This window comes from Lucilia cuprina, chromosome 5, assembly GCF_022045245.1.
Source record: "Lucilia cuprina isolate Lc7/37 chromosome 5, ASM2204524v1, whole genome shotgun sequence".
Taxonomy (NCBI): Eukaryota; Metazoa; Arthropoda; class Insecta; order Diptera; family Calliphoridae; genus Lucilia; species Lucilia cuprina.
Window position 1 is genome coordinate 15,062,412 of NC_060953.1, and position 24,135 is coordinate 15,086,546.

Sequence of the window (24,135 nt, forward strand, 5' to 3'; positions counted from 1 at the left end):
CATCAAACTAAAAAAAGCAACAATTAAAGGCAGAATTTTATAAAATATTATTTTTTTTCCAACTCTCTTATATCTGTCTGTCTGTCGGTCGGTGCGTTGCAGCAACAATAATAACATCAACAACAACAAAAACATCATCATCTCACCAGACATTGTAAAAAGTTTTTCCTTTTTACAAACAAAAAAAAATTAACTAAAAACAAAGTAAGCTAACTAAATATCCAAATAGTTATAATTATCTCTCGTTTTTTAAATTATACAAAAAATTTACACCTGATTTTAATTGACCTTGTTTTTGTTTACTACAATTTGTTGGTAAATAACTTGTTATTGTTTTGTTATTGGCTTAAATTTGTCATTAATTAATACATATGATGATGTTTATATATTATACCTAGTTTTGCTAACAAAAATTTAAGATTTTAAAGACTTTTGACAAATGTATTTATACCCTACACATACATTGTAGGGGAGAAAGTTATTATAACTTTTTGCTAATGTTTCCTACATTCGCTTTTAAGAGTTGATTAGTCAGTCCGTATAAGATAGGTTAGGTTAGGTTAAGTAGACTGCTTACTGACAAAAGTAAGTCTATACTTGGATCCTTTAAGGTCCCTTTGTAACGTCTGTAAAGAGAAGAAGATTAGGGATAAAATATTTGGAAGGAAAAATGGACTGTAGTGAAGATACATATAATAATAAAAATAGAGATAATAATAGCGCATAAAGATAAGGTCAAGACTATGTTTCAAGAAACAAAAGATCATAGTGTGTAATTAGTTAAACACCCACTTTGACAATTTCAAGAATGCTAGTATACACCCAGGTTGAACATCTGATAGATCAGCTAGATTAGAGAAGTGAGGCGAGCCCAGCGTCTGATGCCGGAACGATTGCAGGGCCGGACAGTTACACAGAATATGGGTAATTGATTCCTCCTCATTATGACAGCTCCTACAAAAGTCATTATATGGAATACCGATACGTCTAGCATGGTTTTCGAACTTTGAATGACCAGTAAGAACCGATAACAGAGCGCTAAAATACATTCTGTTTAGCCCTATAATGTAGGATGTTTTATGAGAATCCATACAAGGCCACAGTAGCCTAGCAGGATCGAGCAGGTGTGTTCCTGAGACCACCGTTCCTGAGCTAATCTAAAGCAATAATCAAGTATTTGTTTCTTGATGACCATTAAGGGGACACCACAGAACTGGTCTATATCCAGTATGGACATCCTTGTACCGGCTTTTGCCAAAATATCAGCAGTAGTATTGCCCGTTATATCTCCGTGTCCTTTGACCCAAACGAGGGTAATTCTTGAATGTCTCGCCAACTCATTTAGAGACGCCCGGCTTTCTTGGACAAGTTTTTGATAGGTATTATCAGGGATTTTATGGCGGCTTGACTGTCAGTATAGAGTCTGATATCCCTATTGAATATCCGATAGTACCTAAGCCAATTAGATGCCTTCTTTATAGCTGAGATTTCAGCTTGTAAAATAGTACATTCCTCGTTGAGTCGGAAAGAGATTTTCGTCCCGAATTCTTCAATGAATATACCCTCGCCAACACCTTTAATTGTTTTAGAGCCATCTGTATACACATTTAAGCTTTCAACGCTATCAGGTGTCAATTCATTGTAATTACAGATTAAACTATACCGGAAGTTCCTTGAAATGCACGGTTCCGGAATTTGGTAGTCAGTAGCATGATGTAGGTTTGGTAGAAGATCTACAATCCTATATCCGTGTAAGATAAGTAACAAAACAGACACATAAATAACCATAGATACTAATGAAAGTCCATGCCCTCATATAAAACTCAGTCAAAGAAGTGACTAATTCCCTTGACAAAACCTATTGGGTTGCGAGGGTTAAGTCCCGCAATTTACCCCGCAATTTCTCTTTATTACGCTCAGAATTTTGTTGTGAAATCTCCAAATCTCCATTACAAGAGTTTTGACCAGAGTACTCGGTCTCAATATGCCGCCTGACTGGTCAATTAGACAATATGTTGTAGATGATCCTACCGTTGAGGTTTTTTTCTACGAATAACTTCTTTCGACCTTGAGAAAACTCAAAGTAATATTAAAAGATATTAAACACAAAAGTTATTTTACTAAAAAGTGCGTAGATAATTATACCCTACACCACTATAGTGGGGAGGGTATTATAAGTTTGTGCTGATGTTTGTAACATACAAAAATATTGGTCCAATACCCACCTTAAAGTATACCGATCAGATTCTGAATCATTTTTTGAGTCGATTAAGACATCTCCGTCCGTCCGTCTGTCCGGCTGGCTGGCTGTCCATGTAAACTTTGTCCGCAAGGCACAGGCCGCAATTTTTAAGATAATTTGTTGAAATTTGGACCAAGCATGTTTTTTTTTTGCACAGGGACGAAGCGTATTGAAAATGGTTGAAATCGGTCCATTATTTCACCTAGCCCCCATACAACCGTACCTCCCGATTTGAACTTTTTATGCCATAATTACGTCAAATATTCTTTTATCTCTCTAAAAATTGGTACAAATAAGTTTTATATAAGTATAAATGATACTGCAGATTTTCGTAAGGATTGGCCCTTATTTGACCCTAGCCCCCATACAAAACCTCCTTCAAAAAATGTCTCAAACGTCTAAAATTGACTTTTAACCATTTGTATCGCAATGAAACTCAACAAAACTAACTGTTATTTAAAAATATATCCTTTTCACAAATTTACTGAGGATCGGCCCATATTTGACCTATATAAAGCCTCATTTAGAAATTTTGTTTTTTTTTTTTCTCAATAAATCGCTTAAATATTTTGGAATAATATTCAACATAAAAGTTTCTTTATAAAAAGTAAAAAAAATTTAAAAAAAAATCATGGTGTAGGGTGGGTATTATATGGTCGGCCATGCCCGACTATACTTTCCTACTTGTTTTCTATATATATATACATAGGTGTCCCAGCCTCAGTTTATTTAAGAAGAATAAGGACAAACAATTTCTTGAACATCCTTAGAAATTTAATGTTGAAAGGTTCTTAAGATTCTTTAGATAAGTACCAAAACCAGCTGGACAAGTTTATTTCCATAAACTACAATTATTTGTTTATTCCAGAATTATCTATTAGACACTTCTCTGCATTCGTTCTAAATTATTTAAGACTCTCAGTAAAAACTGCATTAAAAGCAACATTAGTCATTCCTTTTTGGTAACTCTACTATGAGTCGAATATCTTATAATAGATAACGATATAGGCCTATATAACTAGACTATTTTCTTTAAATATTTTTTTAATTTATTTACACAAAAAAACTTTTAATTTTCTGAAAACAATAATAAAATAATGTACATACTTACATATAATATACCACCTCATAAAATAATTGATGTTGACGACAATAATTTGTTTTCGCAATTTCGGAAATCATATTCACATAGCGTGTGTGTGTGTTTGTATTGTTTATTTTTTAATAAACTTTTTTTTATTTTATAATCTTTAATTGTCGTCAAAGATATCTCTCACCTCTCTCATCCTGCATACATATGTACATTTGTTTTTGCAATTATTATACCTACTCCCCCACTCCTCAAGCAGCCCTCCTCCTGTCTCAAAATACCTATAACAAACACGACCAACAAACGCCATCATTAATTTATTAAAACAACCAACCACAAATGTAGAATTTTAATATTTAAAATATAAAATAAATTAAATATACTACATACAGTATATGACAATAAAAAGTAAAATGATAAACATAATATCAAAATAAAAAAAAAAATAAAAACAAAATGAAATGAAATGACACAATGACAGCCACCCAAAACAGAAGAGCTAAATGTAAAGAGCGGGAGAAAAACAGTGTTATTTGTAATTGTTTTTGAAAATCTCAATTAGCGTTACCAGATAGATCATTTTGAAGATGAGCTAGGGCTTTTGTAAAATCTTTGATTTAAGAATTTTTGACCTAAAGTTGAATTTTATATAAAAATAGACCTAATTCCCTAGTGGTATGGTTGGTTAGTTCACTACACGCGAACCGTCAAGTAGAGTCAAAAGACTACGTTTTGACTGGACCACTCCTCTAGTCAGATGTGTAGTATATTACAGTTTTAGATCCAGCCTGTAGCAGTGAGAAATTTTAGGATATCATTTAGCTCAAATCCAGATATCTCTCCATGGTTACATATATAGTAGCTGCCAATGAAACGGTTCCTTTTCATAGATATAGCAGGGCATTTGCAGAGAAGTGGGAAGACCGTTTCTTCTTTTCCCTGTCTTTGCAACTGCGACAAAGGTAGCCCAAGCCTACTTGCTTGTCTGCCTAGCACATAGTGTCCTGTTATTACTGCTATTAATCTCGATATATCCCGTCTACATAGGTTTATAAGGTGACTTGTGCGTTTCTCATTGAAAGAAGAGGACCACAACAACTTGGCCCCTTTACATCTGTCTAGGTTTTTACACTTATTTTCAGCCTTTTGAAGATAGAATTTGGGGATTCTACTCCTGATGAAACCTAACGGGGTTGATACAGGGATGGCGTTGCTCATCTGGAAAGCTCATCTTAACTCCCCCTACCAATGTTTTAACGTTAAGTCTTCTTCAATATTATCTATGTAGAATTTAAAAGTGTTATTAGTGTTTGTAAGTGAATTTTGACCTTTAAGTCATTTTCTGAAGGGGAGTTTGTATGGGGGATAGGGTCAAATGAAGCCCGATCATTACAAAAATCGGTAGTGTCATTTAAAGTTCTATAAAACTAAGTTTTGTCGACTTTTGTTAACATAATAGATTTGAATCCCACTTCCAATTCCATCAATTTTTTGCAAATTTCTTAAGAAATAATCCATAAGTTTATTAAAAATCGTAACGAAAATAAAAAAAAATTGATTTGTTTATGGGTGTTTAACTGATTACAAAGTAAAAGTTAAAAGAATGTAAACACAGACATCTGGTAAGCTTAATGGGGAGTTACGTTTATATAAAAAGAGAAAACAAAAAACACAAAAAAAGAGTATGAGTCTATTGAAAAAAAAACCCATTTCATATAATTTGCAAACTTGTTTTTGTTTTTTTGGATTTTTTTCTTATATTTAAATAATATCTAGCAGCTGAGTATAATTGTTTGTTATAGCGTAGAAGAAACAAAAAAACAGAACCGAAAAATAACAAAAAAATTAAAAGAAAATAAAAAAAATTATGATCGGCTTAGGCAAGTGATACAACTCACGTACACTAAAATGAATGGTTACTTTCGTATAGTATGTATTATATAGTAAAACTTAAAGACATACAGACATACATACATATATACACATGCATATGCTCTATAGGTATGCATATATGTACATATATAATAAAGAGTAGTTGTTGCTGTTGCTACTGCTACGACAGTATTGTTGCTGTCTTTTTTTAGTGTAACATTCAAATACTCTCATATAAGTATATTAATACTATATAAACGACATAATTCTTCATATGTATGTCTAATATGTACCACCACCACTCTATATAGTATTTGTAAAAAAAAAAATAGAGAGTATCGAAGAAACGAGAAACCACTTGAAAAAATAAAACTGAACACAACACAATTCGTTACGATTTCTTATAGTCTGTCTATAAGAAATAATAAAAAAATTAAAAAAACAATAACAACAAAATATACACCTTTCAAATTAATTCTACATACATACATACATACATACATACATACATACATACATACATACATACATACATACATACATACATACATACATACATACATACATACATATCAAACTCTAATAGATTGACAAAAAATTTTGTTTTTTTATAGAGATCTTGTTCTTTTGTCTATTAAATAACAGAAATATAAAATTAAATCAAATTAATATTTTTAATAAGCAAAATTATAGCCTAGGCCATAGTCTAATTAATAGATTAGTCTATAGGTTTTTCTATAGCCTAATCAATAGCTTAGTCTATTGACTTCTCTTTAAATTCTCTTTAAACTACAGGTCTATAGTGTAGTTAATAGACTAGTCTGTAGGCATGTTAATAGAGTAATCAATAGTTTAGTCCATAGAGTAGTCATTAGATCAGTCCATAGACTATTATATAGATTATACTATAAATCAATCCATGGATTATTCAATAGCTAAGACTATAGAGTAGTTCATTGATAAGTCAATAAACTAGTCAATGGATTAATTTATTTATCAACAAACTGATCAATAGACACATCTATAGATGACACGTAAGAATAATCTATTGACTTAGGACGGGTTTTTGAGTTGGCAATCAAATGTCAATTAATAATCAGATTAGTTAATCAAAAAATAAATTGATGTTTTTGAGTACAAGATTAAACTTCGCGGTGTTGCCATACAAAACAAACACAAAACGTCATTGTTTGTTATCAAAACAACGCATGTTTCAAGAAAAGACAATTGTAAATGTAATATGAAAATTTATAAAAACTAAAATTTCAAACAAAATAAGATATTGTAAAGTCTCAATAATTTATACTAATCGATAAATCAATCATTTTAATGTTTATTTAAGGGCGGGTTTCTTACTCATCAGTTAAACTAGGCTTACCTTGCTGTTAGATTAAACTCGGAACAAATTTAGGCGGACTTTAACCGATAATGGTTTTTTTTCAGTTTTAGATTTAAGCTCAGTTAACTTTGTTAGTATTGCCAACATTTCACTCAAAAACATAAACAATGAGCAGCTGTTCTTTGCAAACAATACTTTTCTAAAATGAAAAATTTTGAAAAAATGTTAAATAAACATTTGAAACAATAATTAATGAAACAAAACAAATCAGAAAATTGCAATTTACTTAAAATATTATGTTTTTATTCTTCCGAAATCATTGTTTTATTGTTTTTGTTAATTTTGTTTTTTCACTTATAACTTGAGTTTAATTGGCCAATTACACTCAGTTAAACTAAGATAATAAGTAACTTTACTGATAACTGAAAAACACGAAACATATATTAAACCAGGTTTAATCAAAGAATGAAGATTATCTTTATCAGAAAAACTCTCCCTAAGTAAAGGTTGTATTATTTATTTTGCATCAGCTGTTTACACGTTTGTATTTCTTGCTCAAGTTTAAATCACCTCCATTGGGCGCTTAAACTAGCAAACAAAATTAACTATTTGAGTACTCAAAAACAACTTTCGAGGATTAATTTTAATTTAATCCTAAATCCTTCAGCTAAAGATTGGCACTTATAGATTAGACCATAGACTAATTTCTTATTTGTCACCAGACTAGTGAATAGACTAATTCATAGACTAGTGAATAGACTAGTGAATAGACTTGTTCATAGACTAGTCCATCGACTAGTTCATAGACTAGTCCATCGACTAGTCCATCGACTAGTCCATAGAATAGTCCATAGACTAGTTCATAGACTAGAGCATAGATTAGTTCATAGACTAGTCCATAGACTAGTTCATAGACTAGTCCATAGACTAGTTCATAGACTAGTCCATAGACTAGTTCATAGAATAGTCCATAGACTAGTTCATAGAATAGTCCATAGACTAGTTCATAGAATAGTCCATAGACTAGTCAGTAGACTAGTTCATAGACTAGTCAGTAGACTAGTTCATAGACTAGCCCATAGATTTGTTCATAGACTAGTTCATAGATTTTTTGTGCTTTTCTGACAATGTTGCAGGACAAAATTTGTTGACATTGTTGTTAGGCATTTTCTGCATAGTTTACTGCCAACGTTGTGAGATTTAGCAAACTGTGTATACGTAGATGTAGACCTATTTGTCTTCCAGACTTTTTAAGCTGTTCTATTGAAAAATAAGCAGTTACAAATGTCGTATCTTTGCTCTAGTATCAATCTGTCAAAGTTTATTTTTTAAAACTACTTTTAGGGAAACTTGTTTATTATATTTTTAAGTTTTATAAAATTAAAAGAAAATTTATTCGACTTCCAAAAAATTAAAGAAAAAATTTACAAAACAACAACAAATTAAGCTATTGTTTGTTTTGTGCTCTAAAAAAAATTGGATATACTCTCTCGTAATAAATTGAACTACATACAAACAACTTAAAAATAATATTTCGAAGTGAAATAAAATTTTAAACCCACTACAATTAAAACACAAAACATAATTGCATATAAACTGACAGACAGACAGACGAACATTTTAAAAGACATACAGAGAGAGAGAGAGCATCAATGAAAATTAATGAGAAAACATTGAAGCAAACAAACGATATCATCCATGCCTACCTTAACCCAATTCATTTATTGAAATTATTATTTAACAAAAAGAAATTTTTTTCTATAATTCGTTTTAACAAACAATTATTTATTTATTTTGTTTTACCACGGACAGAGTAGAGTAACATGCCAACAACAGCTTATTTGCCAACAAAACAAAAAATACACGTCATTATTTTTAATTTTTAATCAGTATATAAATAATTAAAAAAAAAACAAGTTACTAAGAAGAAAAAAAAAACTAAAAATTTTAAAGAAAACAAAATCAATAATAAAGTGAAAAACAAGTGTAAATTCTGTAAAAAAAACAAAAATCATAAACGAGAGATAATTAAAAAATTGTTTTTAAAAACAATTGTACATTTTTGTTGTTGTCTTCTAAAGAAAATATATTAAATAAATAAAATTTAATAAACATTACAGCTCTGCCTTAACAACGCAACTACTATATACAATGGAATACTCTCTAAATAAGTGTTGAAAAAGAATTTAGTTAAAAGAGAGTGAAACCCAGAAAACTATAATCTGCCTTAAAGAAAAATCTTCATCAAAAACAACAACAAAAAGCAGAGGAAAAAAGTGTTGTTATTAAAATCAAAGAGAGTTAAAAAAAGAAATCAACTAGAACGTCCTTTAAAAAGAGCTTGCCAAAGTCAAACAATCAAAATTCTCCCGTCTAAAGTCAAACTTCTTCATCATCACACACCACAAAACCACCTGATAAGATCTGGTCTGATCTAGGGTTTAAAGCATCAACACAACCACAACAAATCAACGTAGGCTTCCATGCTTAAAAAAAATCACCACAAAAGAAATCTTAAAATACTAACAAAGTGAAGCTGTTAGAAACTTCCCCATAAATATCTACATAATTGTGAAAAATTTTATAGAAAAAAACAACATTGTGTCAAACACAGCAACAAAAAAATTGCAATTATAGAAAAAAACGGAACAAAACTGCAATCAAACACTTTAAAAAAAAGACGAAATCTAATTTATTATTTAGAAGATCAGTTAAGAGAAAAAAACTTCCACAGAAAGAGAGAAAGATAAAATTTCCAATAAATCTTCCTTTAATTTTGTCAAAATTATTTAATTTTTTTATAAAATTAAGCAAAAACACAACAACAACAGAGTTAAACTCTATTATTGTTTTCTAAACGTCCCAGTTGCAACTATATAATCAAAGCATTAAATTACAACTAAATTGTAATAAATTTAATAAATTATTTACACTGCTGAAAAAAGAAAATACTTTGAAACTCTAACGCCGCGTGTCTGACCTCTCTAACTGCAGTTACGCTGAGAGGCGTTATGACAAATTCGATTGCGTCTGCAAAATGCCCGTCTATCCTAACGTCCGGCAAATATGGTATGTCACAGCGTCACAGCATTATCGATGATTCCAAAGAGTATATTTTTGTTAAATTTACTGATTCGGCATTTCGTGCAATTGAGGAATATCAGCGTAACGCTCAATCGAAACGTTTACCAAAAGGACAATGCGCCAAAATACAATTTTCTGGAAATACTGGCGTTATACAATTTCCACCCACAGCTGATGCTTCAACGACCAACGGATCAGCCGATGGACGTAAGTTCGGTTTTGCCATCGATGATGTTGAGGGCTCGCTGGAATGTATACAACAGTCGGGAGCCGATTTGGATGTATTGGGATCTCTTAGTTATCGTATGCGCATTCATGCCAATGATGATGTCTACGATACGACAAGAACAAAAATGGCCATTGCCGAGGAGACGGAGAAGAGTAAGTGTATACGTGAGATTAAACCTAATCAGAAAGACATTGGACGAAAGGTGAAAAGGCCCGTCTCGGCTGCTTCTATACAGGCCTATACGAATGGTACGACATCAAACTCGTCGTCATCACTTTTAAATGGTCTTAGTAATGGTAATAGCAGCAACAGCATTAGTAGTAGCATTAATGGCAGCAGTAGTTATTTAAGTAATAGCAGCAACAACCACATCAACAGCAGCAGTAGTAATAGTAATAGTCGTAATAAATTATCAGCATCAACGCTCAATCAACACTCACCGCCATCAGGTGGTGCTGGCGGTGGTGGCGGCGGCGGAGGGGTTGGAGTGGGTGTTAACGGTTCACGTTTGTTAACAAATGCCTCCTCTCTACGCTCTTCCCCCAATCCGTCTCTAATAGGTGGCAGTGGTACCGTAGGCAGTGGCAATGGCAATAGTAGTACTAATCGCTATGGCAGTCCTTCAAATCTTCCCTCTTCCAACTTACCCTCGCTGTCTACAAATATGACAAATGGCATTGGTGGTTATTCCCCACCGGGATCTGCCACTAACATCAATCATATGTCGTCTTCGCTGCATCCGCAGGCCAAGAAAGCGAATATGGGTAACGGTGTAAACAGCAGAGGCAATGGCTCAGCAGCCGCAGGAGGCACTGCCGCTAAAGGTTCTGTCGGCACTAATGGCAAAGTGAATGGACTCTCGAATGGCAAAACTCTTGATGTCTCAAGAAGGAAAATCCGCGAACGTCTGATACACTTGTTAGCTTTGAAGCCTTTCAAAAAACCCGAACTCTATTCAAGGTTAACGAATGAGGGTTTGGCTCAACGGGAGCGACAACTGATCAGTACGATACTCAAAGACATATCGACACTGTCGCGCGACAATACCTACAACCTGAAACGTAGCATGTGGAATGATGTTGATGAAAATTGGCCATTTTTCTCGGAACAAGAGATCCAACAATTGAAAAGACGTAAGCCTCAGAATCTAACACCACCTATGAGCTCAGATGCCGGTAGTTCAACGTCGGGTCAAAGTCCGACTTCATCTACACATACGGGGAGCCCGCCTCCATTGGTGGCAACAGCCAATATGAATGGAGGTGTAGGTGGTGGCGGCATGAAACGAACTAGTCTAGAGCCAGATTTATATGATGGGGCCTTAACCTTGGGTATGCAATCGAAAAAACAACGTATAAGCCATTACAAAAAGGATGGAACTAGCAGTAGTAGTAGTAATGGTAGTAGTTTAATAAATAGCAGCAATATGGGCGCTGGCGCAAGAATGGGTATGGGAGGAGGAAGTAGTGGCGGCGGTGGTGGTGGTTCTGCATATAATCAAAATCATCGATCCTCATCTGCAGCTTACTCTCCCCACAACTACAATACAGGCAATACAAATAATGGCAACGACGAGAATTCTGGAAATTCTGATTTAACATTTAATGTGCTCAATAATATGGATGAGTTTATACAGCATACGGCTGTGGTGGGAGGCGATTCGACATTTGCCGGACGTAGTAAAACTACAGCGGCTAATAGTAGTAAGATATCACCATCAATTAGCAGCAGTAATAGTAATAACAACAGTAGTTCAACGTCCTCAACGAATGCTAAAGAAAAACGTAACTCTGGCGGAAGTAGTAGTTCATCCAGTGGTTACGGCAGTAATCGTGAATCTTCGTCAACGTCATCCACATCATCCACAGCGTCATCAAACTCCTCTGCTGCCATGCGACGTAAAAATTCCCCAACGCCATATGCTAATAATTTTGTGCCTGAAACTAAAATTTCTTCAAACTCCAACGGTAGCAGCAGCAATAGTAGGTTGAACAAACAGCAACAGCAAAGACAACAACAACAACAACAGCAGTCATCTCCTAGCTACACAAACAACAACAATAATAACATTAATAATCATCACCTTCATAAAGCAAGCAACAGCAGTAATAGTGTCATATCCAGCATGAATGAAGACTATTCACCACCAATAATAAACCACAATACAAATACATCATCTAGCCGTTCACGGCACCAATCAACCTCATCCGGAACAACAACAACAACAAATGGTCGTAAAGGTGAATCTTCATCGACGTCGTCGTCGGGTAAACATTCAAGATCTTCAACGCCGACTCAAAAGCATTTTAACAAACATCATAGTAGTAACAGCAGTAAAAATAATTCCGCTACGACTAATATTCAGCAACAGCTGCATAATAATTGTACTAATAATAACAATCATCATAAAACACTGCAACAGCAACAGGAAGATCAGCAAGCGCTGTACAATGCTGCTCGAACACCGCCCCAAACTGCCTCGCATTCTTCGCAACAAAGAGAACAACAGGAACACTCTTCGCCCACACAACAAATTGCCGCCGCTGCCTCGACATTTTCGTTAACCAACCACTCCACATCATCGGGAGACGCACCTCGCTATGATTTTAGCAGTTACACGCCCATAACCAGCATCGAACAGAGGCGCAAATACAAGACTGAATTTGAGAGTGACTACGATGAGTATCGTAAACTTTTGGCACAAATCGAAAGTGTTGGACATCGGTTTCGTCAATTGGCCGATCGTTTAAGTCGTGTACAACAGGGTTGTATCGATTACTATAACATTAAGGAACAAATTGTTTCCGAATACAATCGCATACGCCAAGAAGAGGCCATAAATCGCGATAAACAGAGATTTGATTATTTGCACGAAAAATTGGCACACATTAAACAGTTAGTTATGGATTATGATAAGAAATTGACCAGTGGTCTGGCGGCGCCTACAACAAACACAACATCCACTAATCAACAACAACAGCAACAACAACCAGAGACACTAAACCAACAGCAACAAACTACAGTTACAAATACATCAGCTCATCTATCTCCAATGCTACAAAGCAGTGGTGAGAGCAATCATTCACCACCGTTGGTGATAATGAATCCTACAACTGTTAATGGTGGTGGTGGTGGTAGTGCGGCTGTAAATTCTAAGAGTTCTTCGTCATCATCTTCCCATGGCAAAAAGAGTTCAAAACATCATCAGAAAAATAATCATCAACAGCAGCAGCAACATATGCAACTGCAGCAACAAGAACATTATCAACAACACCATGAACCTGAAACGATACAAATGGATGATGAGGACGACGATGATGATGATGATGATGAAGAAGAAACATCAATGCAATATCATCAACATAACTCCTACAATGGTAATGGTGGAGGTGGTGTTGTTGTTGGCAATAATCATTTAAATCACCCACAACATGTTACAAATCCTGCAACTTTAACACATTCTAGTAAAAGAAAACATCAACAACAACAACATGAACTGCAGCAGCAACAACAACAACAACAACACTATCAGCCAATAACATCAACAGAATCACAGCAACAAAATCACAATCATAATAATAATAATAATGATTCCGATTCAGATAGTGATTCAAGCTCATCATCTTCATCCAACGATGATGACAACTCAGATGATGATAATTCGGATGCCTCTGAAGATGATGATGATGATAACTCCGATGATGATGATGATTCCAACGATGATGATAATGATAACCAATGATCAAGACCATAGCAATGTACCCCTTGTTTTACTGATGATGACGACCAAACGCAAACAAACAAACCACTCTTATTATTATTATTGTTCTTCAACACTACTACTACTACTTCTTTGGTTTATATGTGTAAAATAATTATTATTATTTTTTTAAATTTTTAAAATAATATTAAATGCAAAATAAACAAAATCGAAATGTATAAACTAATTAAAAAAAATGAGCATTATGAATATGAAAAAAAATTTTGTAGCAAATCAAATTTTTTAAATTGTTATTTTAATTTTAGATTGATGATTACAACTTTTTGGGATAAACGCTTGTAATGAAATGAAAAAGAAAAATGTTATTCCTTCATTGTTTTGTTTTTTTTTTTCTTAAACTTAATTTGGAAATTTTTCAATTTTAAAAAAGTTATTTCATTTGGTACAGAAGCATTGCTTCATTACGTTTTACTATTATTGAAATTGAAAAGATTTTTCTTTACATGACCTTTTGAACTTTGTTTGGAATATTTATACGTTAACGATTCGAGGTAAAAACATTTTGAAATGTATTCAAACAAATAAGAGAACATGTATTGTTAAACTTTTTTGGTTTTTTTTTTTTTAAATAAACGTTTCACGTTGCAATTAGTATTGAGATATATACCTGTATCGCTAATAGAAGTGAAATTTTCATTAATTTCTTAGGCAAAATAACTATCATGAACTTGTTGTCAACAATTCATTTAAAATAAATGATGAAGAAAAAAATGAAAATTTTAAAAGAAAACATATTTTACATGAAAATTTGTTTGGCGATAGGTATGTTTAAGTTTTGCAGTATTAAAATTAATCTATGTGGGTTTTTCTTTCCAAAAATTTGGGGCCTGTTCTTCCTCTAAATGAAAACGAACAAGTATTTTCTAGTTTTATATTGAAAACAACAAATACATTCGAAAAATTGTTATTGTTTTCAATATGACAAAGAAATGTTCCTTGGCATTTAGAGGATGAGACAGTTAATTCAAATTGGATCTTTTAAGTTAATTATGTAAAAAAGTTTAATGGAATTTTTCTAAATTAAATAAAAGTCTATTGGAAATTTTACAAGTGTTTGTAAAATTTGTTAGAATACTATTTTTTTAAAGAGAACTTTTGCAAAGTTACACATTAAATGTTGTCTGGGAAACTTGTGTTTTTGGAATAAGAAAACAAATTTTCTTGAAAACCTTTTTATTATATAATTATAAACGTTAAACAAATTATTTCATTAAAATTCTTTCTTTCGAAAAGACTAACAACTTAATGTAATAAATATTGCAAAAATTCTCATTTTTAAATCAAAATGTTGTACTATTTCCCTAATTAATCCCAATTTCCCTTCCCGCTCATTTTTTTAATTGGTTTATATATTTCTAAAAAAATATATAAATATATAAATTAAAAAAAAGCAAAAACAAAAAACCACAAAACAAAAAAACCTTAAGCAAAAAACAATTCAAAAACTAAATACATAAAATAAAAAAACAAAATATGTTGAAATTATTTGTAAGCATAAGTGAACTTTGCAAGCAAAAAAAAAATCCTCAAAAAAATTATAAGAAAATAAAAAACAAGAATTTTTTATATACTATATAATAAATTTATATTTAATTATTAAATATTAATATTAAAAGAAAAAGAAAAAAAATATTAAAGAAAAGCTCCAAAAAAATAAAACAACAACAACAAAACACTAAAGTGTAAAACGCAAAAGTTTGTAACCAACCACACATAAAAAATATATATTTTTTTTTAATAATTGTGTAATAATTAGCCATGTAAGCCTTTTATCATTTATTATTTTTAAGTTAAAACAAAAATTATCTGTTTTATTTTTCTGTTTTCAAATTAAAATAAACAAAAAAGCAATTTTATTGTTTTTCGTTTTGTATGAAAAAAAAAAAACAACAACAAACTCTATTTCTTATTGCAAATATTTAAGGCTCGAATGATGTAAAGAATTAAGGGCAACCTTAAGAATAGTATTTTTGGAAATTTCTAGAGAAAAGAAAAAATGAAAGTTTTCCTTAGCAATTGTTTGTTCAAACCTTTTAGCCCTGTAGGCATAAAGATATTAATCTTTTATTAACAGTTTATTAAGCTCATAGGGTGTTTGATTTGTTAACTTTATAGCACAATGAATTTTAGTATATAGTGACTCCTATTCCTTTCCATTATTATAAATTTTAGGAATTTTGTATTCAATTTCTTTAAAACAGTTCTGAAACTTGTTTTGAAACAGTTTTTTAACATGGAAACTATTTGTGACTCCTAGGTTTTTGCAATATTACAAATTTTAGGAATTTTGTATTCATCTTCTTTAAAACAGTTATGAAACTTGTTTTGAACAGTTATTTGATTTTTGATGTTCGAAAATTTTATCTTGAAAACTATTTGTGACTCCTAGTCTTTCGCAATATTACACATTTTAGGAATTTTGTATTCATCTTCTTTAAAGCAGTTTTGAAACAGTTTTTTGATTTTTGATGTTCGAAAATTTTAGCTTGGCAACTTTTTGGGACTCCTACTCTTTTCCATTATTACAAATTTCAGAAATTTTGTAGGTTTATTCTTTAAAACAGTTCTCAAACTTGTTTGAAAATTTTACCTTGGAAACTATTTGTGACTCCTAGTCTTTCGCAATATTACAAATTTTAGGAATTTTGTATTCATCTTCTTTAAAACAGTTCTGAAACTTGTTTTGAAACAATTTTTTGATTTTTTATGTTCGAAAATTTTGCCTAGTTGTGACTCCTACTCTTTTCCATTATTACAAATTTCAGGAATTTTGTAGGTTTCTTCTTTAAAACAGTTCTCAAACTTGTTTTGAAACTAGTTTTTTGATCAATTATGTTTGAAAGTTATCCCTGGAAACTATTTGTGACTAGATTTTTGATCAATGATGTTTGAAAATTTTTCCCTGGAAACTATTTTTAGAGAAGAACTAATTCTTTTTTTAGCGTTTGGTTTAGTCTAGCATATAGTTTAGTTTTTAGACTAATTTATAGTCAATTCTAGTCTATAGACTAATCAATAGTCTATTTGTATGTTTCTTCTTTTAAATAGTTCTGAAACTAGATTTTTGATCAATGATGTTCGAAATTTTTTTCCTGGAAACTAGTTTTAGGGAAGAACTAATTCTTTTTTTGGCATTTGGTCTCGTCTAGCCTATAGTCTAGATTTTAGTCTAATCTATAGTCAATTCCAGCCTATAGTATAGTCAATAGGCTTGTCTATAGTCTAGTCTATAGTCTAGTCTATAGACTAGTCTATATTCTAGTCTATAGTCTAGTCTATAGTCTAGTATATAGTCTAGTCTATAGTCTAGTCTAGTCTATAGTCTAGTATATAGTCTAGTCTATAGTCTAGTCTATAGTCTAGTCTATAGTCTAGTCTATAGTCTAGTCTATAATCTAGTCTATAGTCTAGTCTATAGTCTAGTCTATAGTCTAGTCTATAGTCTAGTCTATAGTCTAGTCTATAGTCTAGTCTATAGTCTAGTCTATTGTCTAGTCTATTGTCTAGTCTATTGTCTAGTCTATAGTCTAGTCTATAGTCTAGTCTATAGTCTAGTCTATAGTTTAGTCTATAGCCTAGTCAATAGTCTAGTCTATAGTCCAGTCTATAGTCTAGTCTATAGTCTACTCTATAGTCTAGTCTATAGTCTACTCTATAGTCTACTCTATAGTCTAGTCTATAGTCTACTCTATAGTCTAGACTATAGTCTAGTATATAGTCTAGTCTATAGTCTAGTCTATAGTCTAGTCTATAGTCTAGTCAATAGTCTAGTCAATAGTCTTGTCTATAGTCTAGTCTATAGACTAATCAATAGTGGTTAAATTGTCAATAGTCCAGTCAATAATCTAGTTTATAGTCTAATCTATAGTCTAGTGCATAGTCGTAATTAGAGTCTAGCTTATAGTTTAGTCTTTACTATAGCCTAGTCTATAGTCTTGTCTACAGTCTAGCCTTTAGTCTAGTGTACAGTCTAGTCTATAGTTCAGTTTATAGTCTTATCTAAAGTCTAGTCCAGTCTATAGTCTATTCTATAATTTAAATTCTTTATAGTCTAGTCAACAGTCTAGCATATAGTCTTATCAATAGTCTAGTCTATATTCTGGTCTATGGTGTAGTCTACATTCTAGTCAAGGTTTACTCTAGTCTATAGTCTAGGGTATATTCCATTCTATAGTCTGATCTATACTATAGTCTAGTCTAATGTATGTTCTATACTATAGTCTAGTCTAATATCTGGTCTATACTATAGTCATATTATAAGTCTGGTCTAGATTCAGATCTAACTTTTACAAGATAAGTACAAATAGGTCAAATGTATAAGTCTGGTCTAGATTCTATATTCCTTCCTGACACGGGAACATCTAATTGGGTGATGTTAAAAAAAGAACTATCTATTTGGCATGATATTAAGTTTCTTGATTGCAGGGAGTAAATTTAAATACAACACGTTGCTCTCCATAGGACAGCCTAAGAACGGTTGTTAATATATTTTCACTGATTATAACTCAGCAGAGGAGATCATACAAATGCTTTTGTGCTGTACGATATTTTATAACATCAGAATAGGTCCATAAATAACGAAGATCATGATAAAAAAAAACTTCTGATGATCATTTAGCATCATTATTAAAGTAAGTAATTTACCGAGCAATCCATGAGTTTAAATGCGTAATTAAAAACTTGTTTTATTTAAAATATTTAAATTCTTTTTTTTAAACTAATACAAAATTCCTTAAATCCTTTTAGTTTTAATTAACAAAAAATAATTTTATAAATTAACCCTTAACCTGTGAAAAAACATATATTTTCGATTTAAATTGTCTAAAACATCGGAAACGTAAGATGTAGGGTTCTATAAATCGACATTCGAATAATCGAACAATCGACTTTTTGTCGAAAAAAGTCGAAGTCGACTATTGTGTTCCAAAAAAGTCGATAACTCGACTATCGTCTATGAAAGAAATCGAAAAGTCGACTTTGTAAATAAAAGTCGAAAAAAGTCGGAAAGAGTCGAAAAAAACCGAAAAGTCGGAAAGAGTCGAAAAAAGTCGGAAAAAGTCGAAAAAAGTCGAAAGAAGTCGAAAAATTCGGAAAAAGTCGAAAATAGTCGAAAAGTCGGAAAAAGTCGAAAAAACTCAAAAAATTGCAACAAATAGAAAAAATATAAATAAATTTTTTTTATTAATAATAATAATAATAATAATAATAATAATAATAATAATAATAATAATAATATAATGTTAAATGGCAACATTATAAATTTACGCTTCTGGCAACTTAAAAAATTTTTAACTCTGGTCGGAAAAAGTCGAAAAGTCGGAAAAAGTCAAAATTTACGCTTCTGGCAACTTTATAAGTTTTTAACTCTGGTCGGAAAAAGTCGAAAATAGTCGGAAAGTCGAAAATAGTCGGAAAGTCAGAAAAAGTCGAAAAAAGTCGGAAAAAGTCAAAATTTACGCTTCTGGCAACTTTATAAATTTTTAACTCTGGTCGGAAAAAGTCGAAAATAGTCGAAGAAAGTCGGAAAGTCAAAAATAGTCGGAAAGTCGAAAATAGTCGAAAAGTCGGAAAAAGTCGGAAAAAGTCGAAAAGTCGACTATTTTTAAAAAAAGTCAAAAATCGACTTTTAAAAAAGTCGAAAAATCGACTTAACTAAATGCAAAAAGTCGAAAAGTCGAACTTTCATAAAATGCAAAAAGTCGAAAAGTCGACTTTTCATAAAATGCAAAAAGTCGAAAAGTCGACTTTTCGTTTCAACTATAGAACCCTAGTCAGATGTCATTAATAAGCGTGCTATTTTAAAGTACAGGATAAGGGTTAAATACTAAATTATTTATTACTTTAAGGGCTAAACATGACAAATGAGATCTTTAGTAAATATTTTCATATAAGGTAGGTATAATAACAATTAACAAGTCATCATTCTAATTATTACACAATAACTCTTTAACAAATTAAAAATTGACTTTGAAATGGTAACGGAATTCATTTTGCAAATAATATGTATTTTATTAATTTAATTATAGTTGTAAATATATATACAAACAAGTGTATTCTAAAGAAAAAACAAAAACAACAAACAAAATATGTCATATTAAAACAGAAAGAAAAAAACAAACAACTATTTACAATGACAAACAAACAAATATTTAAAACAAACAAATAAATCCTATTTTTTATTAAAATATAAACAAAAAATAATCATACAAATTATTAAACAAATGACACAAACAACAACATTCAAAAGGATCAAATTATATACTTAGAGAATAAAACGAGAAAAGGCCACTTTGGAAAATATGTATTTAAAATAAACCAAAAAAAACAAAATTAGTTTAGACAAACAAAAAAGAAAAAAAAAAAAAACAAAGGCTGCATTAGCATGTTTAATTAATTTAAAATAAAAGATGGGACTAAAAAAATATTTCTGTTAAATTTATCAGTTTTAAAATACATCCATTTTGTTTCGTCCATATACAAATTTTTACAAAAAAAAAACATGTTTTAAAAACAAAAGTACACAAAAAAATATATAAAACTATTAAAAGTAGAAAATATATTTTTTTTAATTATTTTTTAAAATTAAATTTCAATTAATTAAAAAAAAATTATAAGTAATATAAATTAATTGAGGGTTTTTCTTTATTCTTTTCGAAAGTGAATAAAGTTTTTGGATTTATCATATTCACTTCTTATCAGAGTAGAAAGAGCGTTCAAATTGATTTCTCTCTCGAGTGATATTAATTCGAGCGAAATAAATTGTTTACTTTCTTGTGAATTTATCTTTTTTTTTCTCGTGACTTTTAAAAATAAATCTCACGAGTGATATTTAAATTTAAAGAGCGGAAAATAAATTTCTCTCATGAAACGAGTACAAAAGAGTATTTTTTCATGAGTTTTATTATATTGTAAATCTTGAAAAGAAAATGAAAATTAACTTTTTTATGTGTAAGTGTGTAAACATACATGTGCATTTATGTATATGCGTGTGTACATACATATGTACGTACATCCTTCTTCATAAATTTATTTTTTACCATCGCCATTAAATTGGTCATGAAGTGAACGCAAAAAATGAAAAGTTTAAAAAAATAGATCTCGCAAGATTAAAAATAAATCTCGTGAAACTGAGTTGTAAAACGAGAGAAATAAATAAAATTGTATTCACGAGTGCAAAAAAATGCCTACTCTGCTTCTTATATAAAAATAACTATGACGTGTGAATATATGATTTCACTTTTCAACGAAATGCTCTTCTATGCAATTTGTATAACTTTCACCTCCCTGAGAAGTCTATGTGGTATGATTTACCTGCCTTGACAGTTTAAACTAACGGTGTACAGCAGTATGGAAATAAAAAAGAAGAAAATAATTCTTTAATTAAATACGGTTTGTCCAGTTCTAATAAGATTTCACATAAGTAGAAAGTGTTGAAAAGTTTTAAGTTTTTGGGCATTATTTTCCCATAATGGGACTAGAAGTCAGCTATTAGGCGACTACTTCACGGCGGCTTACCGAACAAGATTGTCGTTATTCGAGCCATGTGGACAACCTTCCATCGAGAGGCTACCTTGGTTCTTCTAGGCTTCATCAGTAGCAGGGGATGACTCTGATTTCCGACCATGAACAGACACCACAGTGATGTCATGTTCCCCTTCGAAAGACAGATCCATCTACCCAAACTTCTTAACGGCACTGGATTCTCCAAAGGAGTCTTTCGACAGTGCTAAAAGTTCGTCCGTATTACAGTCCGTGAGAATTTGTCCCTCATGCTCTAGGATCCTGGCATGAACGCGTCAGTTAGTGTAAGTCCTCCGTCTAAAGATATGTACGTGTCAACACCATTCTCACCAATACTGTTCCTGAAAGTTATAGTGTCCACTTTTGTCACTTTGAACGTTGTTGGTTTTGTAACAGGTTGGCTGTAACTGGATGTTCTTCCCTGGGGAAAAAACTTCCGGTTGATACAGCATTGGGCGATTGAGAATCTGGTCGTTCCGGAGCGGAGATCTAATTGTAGTGGGAACAACTCTGTCTGTTAATTCTGTCCGCTTGCCCATTGCGAACCTGATAACGTATCATCTTTGTCATAATAATAGAGCGACAAGCTATATCTCGCTTGTTGCTGTAGCCATACCATGACAGGATGAGTAAGCTTTAGTTATACACTCCTTTAAAGCCAGAACCAATCGTGAGTAGAAGTCGAGGAGGACCAATAAGCTCAGAAAGTCTTGCCAACAGAGTGTATGTAAGCCCTCGCATCGCGACAAGTTTGTTAAATGGTAGAATTGAAACATTTTGAAAGCAAAATTGGAAAATTTTTTAAGTTTTTTATATCTATATGACTGTGCTGTAGGGTTCTATAAATCGACTTTCGAATAATCGAACAATCGACTTTTTGTCGAAAAAAGTCGAAGTCGACTATTTTGTTCCAAAAAAGTCGATAACTCGACTACCGTCTATGAAAAAAGTCGAAAAGTCAACTTTGTAAATAAAAGTCGAAAAAAGTCGGAAAGAGTCGAAAAAAGTCGGAAAAAAGTCGAAAATAGTAGAAAAAAGTCGGAAAGTCGAAAAAAGTCGAAAATAGTCGAAAAAAGTCGAAAAGTCGCAAAAAGTTGGAAATAGAAAGAAGTCGAAAAAACTCGAAAAGTTGCAACAAATAGAAAAAATATAAATAAATTTTTTTTATTAATAATAAAAAATAATAATTATAGTAATAATAACAATAATAATAAAGTCGAAAAAAGTCGAAAGTAGCTGAAAAGTCGGAGAAAGTCGAAAATAGTCGGAAAAAGTCGAAAAAAGTCGAAAATAGTCGAAAAAGTCGAAAGAAGTCGAAAAGTCGGAAAAGTCAACTATTTATAAAATATTAAAAGTCGAAATGTCGATAAAATGCAAAAAGTCGAAAAGTCGACTTTTCGTTTCAACTATAGAACCCTACTGTGCTGTATATCATAAGAATATCAAAAGAATATATATTCCAAAGACCTTTTGTTTTGATATACATCATTGTTTCTAGGAAAGGGTCTATTTGTTAAAAAAAAAAATTGTAAAATTTTCCAATGAAATTTTTTTTAATAAATTTTAATTATTGCTCAGTTTGATTCGGATAAATCTTTAAAGAAGTTTCGAATAACCCCTCTGACTACAGTATGAAAAACCACCACTTTACTTTAACTCATATAAACAGTTTTTAAGTTAAATAATTAAAATTTTTAACAAAAATTTGTAAAAAAAAACATATAGGGAAGGTAATTTACAAACAACATACTTAGAAAAATAAGAAGTGGCATATTTTTTTTTTGCAATATTATTTTAAAGCCTATAAAAATTTGTATAAAAAAATAAAAATTAACAATTATATATAAATACAAAATAAAAAAAAAAACTTTTTTTTTAAACAAACAAAAATGTTGAGTGAAATTCTAGTTTTTACTTTAAAACAAAAATCGTTATTTTACTAAACAAAATTTTTACACACACACATATATTACAAAAAAAATATTTAATAAATTTTTATTATTAAAAGTTTTGCTCATTTATAATAAAAAAATATATATATGCATTTAATTCGTAATCTAATAATTAGCTTTATTAATTTTACTCTTATTTCTTTTTTTTCGATTAAAAAATAAATTTAGTTTTAAAATGTAAATATCATTTGCAAAAAAAAATCAGCTTTAATTTATTTTTTATACGCGTAAACATTTTTTAAATTGGCCTTTGAAAAAAAAACATATTTTTAAAAATATTTTTTTTTTTTGTAAATTAAAAGTGAATGCAATATAATTTTTTTATTTAGTAGATTTTTTTTAAATTTTTATTTAACAATTTTTATATGTTTATTTTTTTATATATATTTTAAATAAGTTTTTTATAATATATATCGGATTTTAGTTTTTTTTATACTATCCGAGTTAAATGGGTCCATAGGCTCGTCGATAAAGTTGTCCATATACTTGTTCATAGTCTGTTCAATTGATTTATATTTAGACTAGTCAATAGACCAATCCATAAATAAGACCATAGGCAAATCAATAGACCAGACCACAGATTAGTTAATACACCTTTACATTTACTAATCTATAGACTTGTCCATATACTTATCAATAGACTCATTAATAGTCCAGCCCATAGATTTGTCCATATAATATTCAATAAAGAAGACTATAGACGTGTCTATAGGCTCGTCGATATAGTTGTCCATATACTTGTTCATAGTCTATTCTATTGATTAATATTTTGACTAGTCAATAGACAAGTCCATAAATTAGACCGTAGACAATTCAATTTATGGACTTGTCTATATACTTATCAATAGACTCATTAATAGTCCAACCCATAGATTTGTCAATAGCCTTGTCCATACAAAACTCAATAAAGAAGACTATAGAGGGGTCTATAGGATCGTTGATATAGTTATCCATATACTTGTTCATAGTCTGTTCAATTGATTAATATTTAGACTAGTCAATAGACCAGTCCATAAATTAGACCA

General features: G+C 31.0%; 2 protein-coding genes across 2 annotated transcripts in view; both read left to right on the top strand.

Annotated features, from left to right (window-relative positions):
- The window catches only part of LOC111682657 (chromodomain-helicase-DNA-binding protein Mi-2 homolog), a 62,914-nt gene that overhangs the window by 25,582 nt on the left and 13,197 nt on the right, over positions 1–24,135 (top strand). The window lies entirely within an intron of this gene.
- Positions 145–15,433, top strand: LOC111682658 (RNA polymerase II elongation factor Ell). Its single transcript, XM_023444649.2, has 2 exons — positions 145–204; positions 8,664–15,433. Exon 2 carries the CDS (start codon positions 9,555–9,557, stop codon positions 13,596–13,598), a length of 4,044 nt encoding a protein of 1,347 aa, XP_023300417.2. The 5' UTR covers positions 145–204; positions 8,664–9,554; the 3' UTR covers positions 13,599–15,433.

What these genes read in the sequence shown, in the direction of transcription:
- LOC111682658 (XM_023444649.2), top strand. Translation starts at nt 9,555, where the DNA reads ATGACAAATTCGATTGCGTCTGCAAAATGCCCGTCTATCCTAACGTCC.